We start from the raw sequence: 11,609 nt of genomic DNA, 5'->3' as shown, positions 1-11,609 counted from the left end.
AAGCTGGTTTCTTGGATATCTAACCCATTAAAATCAAACTCCCAAAAACTCTTTGTGGCCACTGGGCATGTTTCGCGAGGTTGAAGTAAGAAAGAAATGTGAAGGTTAAAGTGCTGAGATCATAACTTCGTACGTTTTGGTTCCTCTCAATTGTTTTAATGTTAGGATGATTTTAATGGGTGCGGAGGGGACTTAGAGAAAGGGGCATATAATAATATGCATTTTAGCACGAGCTGGCCACTCAGCCTACTCCAAGGACTGCCCTGTGTGGAAACAGGAGGTTGCCGTGCAGGAGTACAAGGCAAGAAACGGATGTACCTTTAGCCAGGCGAAATCGGCTGTACTGGCCCTACCCAAGGGCCAATTCGGCTTGACAAAGACCTACGCCCAGGCTGTTGCTAAGAAAGGAAGATCCATAGCCACACAGACGGACACATTGACCCCACCACCCCCTCCTCCTCCCCCAACTCAGAAGAAAACACCGCCAAAGAACACACCTCTGAAGAAACAAGAAAGCCCTGTTGTCATGCTAAAGAACAGGTTCTCTGTGCTCGCTGATGAGAGCATGGAGACTGAGCAGCATGTCAAAACCAATACTCCGGGAGAACCCGGAGACATCATGTCTGACACAGGTTCTCCTCAGAGAACCCAGCCAGACACCCCAACCTCTACTGAGTTAGAGGTTGACCAACTCCCTAAGGGGAGAAATCAAAGCGGAGAGGATGCCCGAGGTGAGAGAGGAGGAAATAACCTCCGCTCTAACCAGAGGGATCTCCCCTCTCCAGAGAGAAAGACTTCCCCCAAAAGGGGGTTGTCCTCCTCTCCATCCAAACCCAAGAATAAAAATACCAAGGTCACTGGAATAAAGGGAAACCCCTCCGGGGGCCTCCCAAGGCCAAATAGCTCCAAGTAGGTCATCTAGAATAAGCCATGGATTCCAGAATTGTACAGTGGAATTGTAGAGGCCTCAAGGCCAATTACGAGGAAATGCAGCTACTGATGGACTCCGAGACTCCTGTAGCTGTCTGCTTACAGGAAACATTTCTAAAAGATTGCATCAGCTTCCGAAGCTACCGTGCTTACACCAAGAATGTTGAGGATGCAGAGAGAGCATCAGGTGGAGTCTGTATCCTTGTGAAGGATAGCATCCCCCATGAGAGGGTAGAACTACAGACCACACTACAGGCCGTAGCAGCTAGGATAACCCTTCACAAGGTTATCACTTGCTGCAGCCTGTATCTACCACCAGGCGCTCCATTAAACCGAACAGACATGGAGGACCTATTGAAACAACTCCCCCGGCCTTATTTAATCCTTGGGGATTTCAATGCCCATAACACCATGTGGGGATCCAACAATACCGACACAAGAGGTCGTATGCTGGAGGATATCTTCCTCCAACATGATTTATGCATACTTAATGATGCATCACCGACCTACTTGCACCCAGGAACTGGATCATTCACATGCATTGACCTCACCGTATGCGTCCCCGGACTTCTGGACGATTTTAAATGGTCAGTTAGCAATGATCTACGGGGAAGTGATCACTTCCCAATCATCATTACTAACAATCTCCCTTCATTGGGACGACCTCAGCGGTGGAAACTGAATAAGGCCGATTGGGAACAATTCCAAAAAAGATGCTCTGAGGATATCACAGAAAATATCCTCCATGAACAGAACCCAGCTGATACCTTTGCTAGCAAGCTACTAAGTATAGCCAGGAAAGTTGTACCCCTAACCTCTGAAAATCCAAAACGGCCTAGCAAACCATGGTTTGATACAGCTTGCAAAAGTGCTATTGGTGATAGGAAAAAACGACTGGCTGCATTTATAAAGAACCCTTCCCAGGAAAACCTAAAGCTATTCAGGATAGCTAGAGCAAAGGCTAGACAAACCATACGGTCAGCCAAAAGGAATTCCTGGAGAAGTTTTGTCGGCAGTCTGGATGCCAAAACTTCTGCTAGAGCGGTTTGGAAGGCAGTAAGGCGAATCAAAGGGAAAGAATCAAATGCAATAGGGCATTTGAAAAACCAAGGACGAACTGTCACGTCCCCCAGAGAAATAGCTGACTGCCTTGCATCCTCAATAGCAGAAAAATCATCCACTGCACACTACACGCCAGAGTTCCAAAAAGTCAAAACCAGGGAGGAAAGACACCCCATTGATTTCAGGTCAGAGAACAATGAAGACTACAACAAACCGTTCTCGCTTGAGGAACTGAGGGAATCGCTGGACAAGTCACATGACACAGCGCCTGGAGAAGACGAAATCCATTACCAGTTCCTCAAGCACCTTCCCGAACCCTCATTGGCAGTCCTACTAGGGGTCTATAACTGTGTGTGGCAAACAGGCGCTTTCCCAAACAGCTGGAGGAAAGCCACAGTTATACCGATACCTAAACCGGGAAGAGACGGCTCTGACCCAGCTAACTATCGACCAATAGCACTAACAAGCTGCATCTGCAAAACCATGGAAAGAATGATTAACAGTAGGCTGGTCTGGTACCTGGAAAGGAATAAAGTGATCTCAAACTACCAGTGCGGATTCCGGCAGGGGCGGACAACAACTGACCACCTGGTAAGGCTGGAAGCTTATATTAGAAATGCATTACTAAGAAGAGAACATCTAGTAGCTGTATTCTTCGATATAGAAAAGGCCTATGACACAACCTGGAAACATGGCATTCTACGTGACCTGGCGCTTATGGGGCTTAAGGGACACCTCCACGTTTTGTGGAGGAATTCCTAAAAGATCGAAAATTTCAGGTCCGAGTGGGCAACTCCGCTTCTGACACTCATGACCAGGAAATGGGTGTACCCCAGGGCAGCATTCTGTCAGTCACCCTGTTCAACATTAAAATAAATAGCATCATAAATGCGCTGTTCCCTGGCATAGAGTGCTCTTTGTATGTTGATGACTTTGTCATTCTTACTTATGGGAAAAACATGAACACCTTAGAAAGGAAATTACATTTATGTTTAAACAAAATTCAGGGTTGGGCAAACTATAATGGTTTCAAATTCTCTGACTCCAAAACAGTTAGTATGCATTTTTGTAATCTAAGGGGGCTCCACCCAGACCCTGAACTATTTATACACAAAAAGAAGATCCCTGTCGTGAAAACTACAAAATTTTTAGGCCTCACCTTAGATTCCAAATTTAATTTTCTCCCCCACATTAAGGAACTTAAGAAGAAATGCCAAAAGTCATTAAACATACTAAGAGTACTCAGCCATACGGACTGGGGAGCTGACAGAGATACCTTGCTGCTGCTCTATCGGAGTCTAATTCGATCCAAGCTAGACTACGGATCCATAATATATGGAGCAGCAAGGAAGTCGTACCTAAAAATACTGGAACCAATACAAAATGCTGCCCTGCGTCTCTGTCTCGGCGCGTTTCGTACATCACCTATCCCAAGTCTCCATGTGGAGGCTGGAGAACTCCCCATGGATATAAGAATGAAAAAGCTTGCAATGCAGTATATAGTCAAGCTAAAATCCAACCCCACGAACCCTGCTTTTGACTCCATATTTAACCCCACAGTGGTAGAATTATACAATCGAAGGCCTAACGTCATACAGCCGTTGGGCCTTCGAATGAGAGAACCCATCCAAAATTTAACCCCACCCATTGACCAAATCTCTAAAATAGAAACCCCTCAGAATCCTCCTTGGCTAATGAATAAACCTAAATTAAATTTATCCCTCCTTAATTTCAAAAAAGAAAATACAGACCCAAGCATACTACAAGTCCACTTTAGGGAACTGCAGGAGAGCTACGGAGATTGTGGCACCATCTACACAGACGGATCCAAAATGGAGGGAAAGGTCGCGTGTGCCTGCTCCTTTCGGAACAAAACAATCTCCCGTAGACTCCCCGATGGCTGCTCCATCTTTACGGCCGAATTGCACGCAATATTGCTTGCACTTATGGCCGTAAAAGCATCAGAAAGGAGTAAATTTATAATCTGCTCCGACTCCAAATCTGCATTGCAAGCTTTGGGGCGGATGAAGACTGACATCCCATTGGTACATAAGAGCCTGAAGCTGTTGGACCTAATAACAGCCGACCGTAGGGATGTCACCTTCATCTGGGTCCCCTCCCATGTTGGCATTGAGGGAAACGAAGCCGCAGACAGAGAAGCAAAGAGAGCCCTAAATCATGCGGTGTCAGGAACCCAAATTCCCTACTCGGACCTGAGACAAAGTATTGCCTCTGCCACCTATCGAGAGTGGCAGAACCGATGGGAGGCTGAGACTCACAGTAAACTCAGGCAGATTGTGGCGGATGTCAGGTGGCGGCCCACATCTAAGGGTCTGACAAGGCGTGGTAGCACAACCATGTCCAGATTTAGGATTGGCCACACCTACATCACGCACTCTTTTGTACTGAAGAGAGAGGAGCCCCCACTTTGCGAGTACTGTGACTCTCGCCTCACCGTGGAACATATCCTCGTTGATTGCCCCAGATACCAGGATGTCAGGGCGAAACATTTTAGAGCCACTAATCTAAAAACACTATTTAATAATGTCGACCCTGGGAAGGTACTGGGCTTTATTCGGGAAGTGGGGCTATCTACGAAGATCTGATTTCTGAATTTGTGAACATGCACTATTTACATTCGATTTTTACCAAATATTTAAATTTTTACTACCTTTACTATTTTAACTGTGAATAGACCTTAATTTTAATTATATTACTGTATAGAATCTGGCCCTTGTTGTTTAGAGAGAGAGTAGTCCTTAAGGGACTGCAGGCACGACATGGCCTAAATTGTGCCGATGTGCCTTAAATCAACAAATCAACAAAATCAAATCAAATCATTTTAGCACGAGTTTCAATAAATCTCAAAATTGATTCTGTTGAAAAAGCAAACCTAGTCTAAAGACATGTAATATTTGTTTTCTTTACTAATCAATTTTTTGTTTAACAAAATTGATGAATAATATAAGCAGTGTTTCTCAACCTTTGTTTAAAAAAAAAAAAGTCATGTTGGTGACCTTTCTTTTGAAAGCTAGGGAGTCTGAGGGAGCGCTGTAAGCTGCCCAAGCGTTTTTTTTAGGATTCTTCACTGCAGAAACGCATTTTTTAAATATCCAAAGCTCATTATTTCTCCTATTCAAAAAGGGCAGGTCAAATTTAGTCAAATAAAGTAACGCGGAGGCGAAGCTTATCCTGCAGTGTGACTGACCATCGAGCCACAAGTGGCCTAAGTATATTTTTATGTGGCGTAAAAATAAAGTTCCCTTTTTTATACTGAAAAATTTCTTAGGAATTTTAAATTTTCAAAAACAAAGTCTTTATTAATATAATTATGATAAATTCGTGTGCAATTACATAAACTCTGTCGACTATTCTGTGTTAAAACGTCATGTTTTCGTCTGAAAAAGGAAGGGGGTGGTAGTAAGTAAAAAAGTAAATTTCCTCTTTCAGACCCTGTGATCTATAGGGCAGATGATATGAAGGTCATCTGTTTCTGTGGCCTACGGTTAACGAGGGTGTCATCAGGCCAGCACATCGACCAACCGCCTTTACTTTTACCCAACTAATGTCAGGTTCCCATTTGAGCTGGGTGGACTCAGTGGCGCCCAAATATCCTGAAATTAAGAATCCCAGTCTTCACCAGGATTCAAACTCGGGACCCTGGTTCTGAAACAAGACGCTTTACCGCTCAGCCACCGCGCCTCCTAGGGCGGGATTGATGCCATCGCCCCCTCCGAACCCCACCAAATCGGCCAACATACTAGAGGGATGGGGCGAAATAATCTAAGAATAAGTTGAAATATAAATAATACATATATAGGAATTCGTATATATTCCTATATAATAAATTCGTACACAAATTGTGTAGTTTCTTTACTGAAATTCGTCGGCCCCCTACCCCTCGGTATGCATGTGAAGGTGAACTACACTGCTTAGGTCATGTTAGGAATTATGTCATTAAAACATGTGTAACCCAGACGTTGATTTGAGAGGTTGTTGCTGGTCCAACGAGTTGCCTTGTTCTCTCTCTGTAATGTAAGTTTATATTTTTCTATTACAACCTTGTCTTGGTAGCTGCATATTGTCCTAAGCATTTTAATAGAATCATTTCTTTGATAAGGAATTGTGTCTCTTTGTTCTATTGACATCTTTTGTTAATTCTTAATCAGTAAACAGGAGTATTAGATTTCCTATTCATATTTGGTTGTGAAATGTTACGTTTAACTTTAAACTTTTGAGCTGTCAGTTTGTGCCTTACTTTACGTCTAGAATCTCAATTGTCTGATTCGCAGCTAATGGTGTAAAGGCCTAACAGAAAATAAAAGATGTGTCTTCTTCACACATATTTTCAACCTCGTTGGTTGATTGTAAACAGTTGTAGAATTTAATTTCAAAGTTTTAATCATTATATTTTTTTACTGTGCGGGAAAAGAAACACCAAAACATGTTAACCTTTTTAGTGAAGCAGTATTCAACTAGCTTCATTGACATAGCTGCTCTTATTACACTACCAGAAAACAATCTATACATAAATGTGACACTTCTGTTCTATTGTTGCTAAATGAAGAAGTTTGAAGTTTCAATACATTTCACACAAGACATTCTTAGATCCACATATAAATATTTTTTCCACTCTAGTTAGTAGCACAATCCTGTTACTTGATGAATGCTTCATTTCCTGTGTTTTTTAGTTATTTTAAATTATTTCTTTTGCTCTAGTCTTAATTCTTCGCTGTGAAGAGTCCATGTGAAAGAGTTCTGGAGGGCTGGCTATTCTATTACTTTACGTTGACATGCCCTATTGAAACGTGACATGGCTATTCTATTACTTTACGTTGACATGCCCTATTGAAACGTGACATGGCTATTCTATTACTTTACGTTGACATGCCCTATTGAAACGTGACACCAACTCTAATTACTTTACTTCTGAGGCTTCAAGTAACTCTTGAATGTCGAATAGCAATACTGACAACACGAAACACTGACTGTACACATGCTGCAGTAGAAACTCTGTACTCCACATGTACCAAACTCTGTACTCCACATGTACCAAACTCTGTACTCCACATGTATCAAACTCTGTACTCCACATGTATCAAACTCTGTACTCCACATGTACCAAACTCTGTACTCCACATGTATCAAACTCTGTACTCCACATGTATCAAACTCTGTACTCCACATGTACCAAACTCTGTACTCCACATGTACCAAACTCTGTATTCCACATGTACCAAACTCTGTACTCCACATGTACCAAACTCTACTCCACATGTATCAAACTCTGTACTCCACATGTACCAAACTCTGTACTCCACATGTACCAAACTCTGTACTCCACATGTATCAAACTCTGTACTCCACATGTACCAAACTCTGTACTCCACATGTACCAAACTCTGTACTCCACATGTATCAAACTCTGTACTCCACATGTACCAAACTCTGTACTCCACATGTATCAAACTCTGTACTCCACATGTACCAAACTCTGTACTCCACATGTACCAAACTCTGTACTCCACATGTACCAAACTCTACTCCACATGTATCAAACTCTGTACTCCACATGTACCAAACTCTGTACTCCACATGTATCAAACTCTGTACTCCACATGTACCAAACTCTGTACTCCACATGTATCAAACTCTGTACTCCACATGTACCAAACTCTGTACTCCACATGTATCAAACTCTGTACTCCACATGTATCAAACTCTGTACTCCACATGTACCAAACTCTGTACTCCACATGTATCAAACTCTGTACTCCACATGTACCAAACTCTGTACTCCACATGTACCAAACTCTGTACTCCACATGTATCAAACTCTGTACTCCACATGTACCAAACTCTGTACTCCACATGTATCAAACTCTGTACTCCACATGTATCAAACTCTGTACTCCACATGTACCAAACTCTGTACTCCACATGTACCAAACTCTGTACTCCACATGTACCAAACTCTGTACTCCACATGTACCAAACTCTGTACTCCACATGTATCAAACTCTGTACTCCACATGTACCAAACTCTGTACTCCACATGTATCAAACTCTGTACTCCACATGTACCAAACTCTGTACTCCACATGTACCAAACTCTGTACTCCACATGTACCAAACTCTGTACTCCACATGTATCAAACTCTGTACTCCACATGTACCAAACTCTGTACTCCACATGTACCAAACTCTGTACTCCACATGTACCAAACTCTGTACTCCACATGTACCAAACTCTGTACTCCACATGTACCAAACTCTGTACTCCACATGTACCAAACTCTATACTCTACATGTACCAAACTCTGTACTCCACATGTACCAAACTCTGTACTCCACATGTATCAAACTCTGTACTCCACATGTACCAAACTCTGTACTCCACATGTATCAAACTCTGTACTCCACATGTACCAAACTCTGTACTCCACATGTATCAAACTCTGTACTCCACATGTACCAAACTCTGTACTCCACATGTACCAAACTCTGTATTCCACATGTACCAAACTCTGTACTCCACATGTACCAAACTCTACTCCACATGTATCAAACTCTGTACTCCACATGTACCAAACTCTGTACTCCACATGTATCAAACTCTGTACTCCACATGTACCAAACTCTGTACTCCACATGTATCAAACTCTGTACTCCACATGTACCAAAATCTGTACTCCACATGAACCAAACTCTGTACTCCACATGTACCAAACTCTGTACTCCACATGTATCAAACTCTGTACTCCACATGTACCAAACTCTGCTTGCCTTTCCGTCTTTTCACCGACTCGTACTGGATTTAACAGTTACGGACCGGCTTTACACTGGACTCACTGTACCGGACTGGATCTTGAATCGTGACTTACTTTCCTGCTTAAAAAGTTGGCAAGTGGTCTGAGTCATGTGACTCTACAACTTTCCTCGATGACCTTGTAGAAAGCGTGAAAAATTACGTTCGTTCTTTCTTCCTTTCCATCACATGACCCTAGCTGACTGATATGACAACACAGATATTTCCATCCCATGACCCTAGCTGACTGATATGACAACACAGATATTTCCATCACATGACCCTAGCTGACTGATAGGACAACACAGATATTTCCATCACATGACCCTAGCTGACTGATAGGACAACACAGATATTTCCATCACATGACCCTGACTGACTGATAGGACAACACAGATATTTCCATCACATGACCCTAACTGACTGATAGGACAACACAGATATTTCCATCACATGACCCTAACTGACTGATAGGACAACACAGATATTTCCATCACATGACCCTAGCTGACTGATATGACAACACAGATATTTCCATCACATGACCCTGACTGACTGATAGGACAACACAGATATTTCCATCACATGACCCTAACTGACTGATAGGACAACACAGATATTTCCATCACATGACCCTAACTGACTGATAGGACAACACAGATATTTCCATCACATGACCCTAACTGACTGATAGGACAACACAGATATTTCCATCACATGACCCTAACTGACTGATAGGACAACACAGATATTTCCATCACATGACCCTAACTGACTGATAGGACAACACAGATATTTCCATCACATGACCCTAACTGACTGATAGGACAACACAGATATTTCCATCACATGACCCTAACTGACTGATAGGACAACACAGATATTTCCATCACATGACCCTAACTGACTGATAGGACAACACAGATATTTCCATCACATGACCCTAACTGACTGATAGGACAACACAGATATTTCCATCACATGACCCTAACTGACTGATAGGACAACACAGATATTTCCATCGCATGACCCTAACTGACTGATAGGACAACACAGATATTTCCATCGCATGACCCTAGCTGACTGATATGACAACACAGATATTTCCATCACATGACCCTGACTGACTGATAGGACAACACAGATATTTCCATCACATGACCCTAACTGACTGGTAGGACAACACAGATATTTCCATCACATGACCCTAACTGACTGGTAGGACAACACAGATATTTCCATCACATGACCCTAGCTGACTGATATGACAACACAGATATTTCCATCACATGACCCTGACTGATATGACAACACAGATATTTCCATCACATGACCCTAGCTGACTGATATGACAACACAGATATTTCCATCACATGACCCTAGCTGACTGATATGACAACACAGATATTTCCATCACATGACCCTAGCTGACTGATATGACAACACAGATATTTCCATCACATGGCCCTAGCTGACTGATATGACAACACAGATATTTCCATCACATGACCCTAGCTGACTGATATGACAACACAGATATTTCCATCACATGACCCTAGCTGACTGATATGACAACACAGATATTTCCATCACATGGCCCTAGCTGACTGATATGACAACACAGATATTTCCTGCTTATCTGTTTATCCTTTAATCTTCATCAAGCCAATAGCCTTAAACATCCTCTCCGCTTCCTATTCGTGTGGAGTTGCTTGTCTTAGATTTAATATTTTAACTCACCAAGAAGCGACAAAATAATAACAACTGCAATAATAAAAATAATATAATAATTATTATTTGTATTAATCGACCAGATTGACTGTGTTATTGACGGACAAAAATACAAAATCCGCAACGGTCATCGACATCGTCGTCCCCCGACTCTCTACAATTGAAAATGAACAAGAAACAAAACAAAAGTTGTTCTTTTTGAAATCCTCCTTTGTGTAGTTGATATCTATTGATAAGATTTTAAACAAAATGCTGATTAAGTGCATGTATGTTACTACACTAGCGGATCCAGAACATTGGAGTTGGGGGGGGGGGGCATTTTTTGCCAAACCCTAACGCCCAGTAAACCTATGCATAAACGTGCGCACAGAACATAGAGACATATATATATATATATATCAGTGTTTCTCAACTTTGTGCAAAGAAAAAAAACAGTCATGTTTGTCCGTGTGTCCCCCTTAGATCTCGTAAACTAGAAAAGATAGTGAAAATCCGACATCATAATATTTTAGTCCATTCAAAGTTTTGATGCAACAGCTACTTTTTTTTTCTAAAAGCAAAAAATCTAATTTTTTAAATCACTGATGCAAGCAGTTTGTTCATAACAATACACACCACACTTGTACAACTAGTCACTATTAATAGTAGCAATCTTTGGAGACGCTTTAGCAGGGGAGATTGCTCTGTGCCAATATTTATAACACATTTATGCAAATGGTTTTGGATTTTTAAAACTTTTTTTGTTTACCTTTGTATTGCTACGTTAGATACATTCTGTCCTACTAACTACATTTACTCAAAAATAATGTTTATTTTTTTTAGAGAAAAAATCTCTTTAGTATGTATATAAGTTGGACATAATTTAAAACAATAATTAGTAAGTAATTTTTCATATTTTCGCGTGAACTTACCAGAACTATACAGTCACCCGTTTTAGGGAAATGTTTTTTCTGTTTTTGAGGATTTGAATAAGAGATTTACCCTTTATAAAACAATTAGATTAATTAAATATGTATTATAAGACATCAGTTAGGCCAGGATCGCATTTGACTTCACATTCACTTTCACCTGTCCTATG

At 41.5% G+C, this 11,609-nt stretch overlaps 1 protein-coding gene across 1 annotated transcript; it reads left to right on the top strand.

The window, feature by feature from the left end:
* The first annotated feature begins 7,154 nt into the window (after window positions 1–7,154).
* LOC129928380 (putative surface protein bspA-like) lies at window positions 7,155–8,693 on the top strand. The gene has a single exon (XM_056042601.1). The coding sequence runs from the start codon at window positions 7,155–7,157 to the stop codon at window positions 8,691–8,693; it is 1,539 nt and encodes a 512-aa protein (XP_055898576.1).
* Window positions 8,694–11,609: the final 2,916 nt, after the last annotated feature.

This window comes from Biomphalaria glabrata, chromosome 9 (assembly GCF_947242115.1).
Source record: "Biomphalaria glabrata chromosome 9, xgBioGlab47.1, whole genome shotgun sequence".
Taxonomy (NCBI): domain Eukaryota; kingdom Metazoa; phylum Mollusca; class Gastropoda; family Planorbidae; genus Biomphalaria; species Biomphalaria glabrata.
Note: the sequence above shows the minus strand (reverse complement) of the source record. Positions and strands in the feature narration are given on the sequence as shown.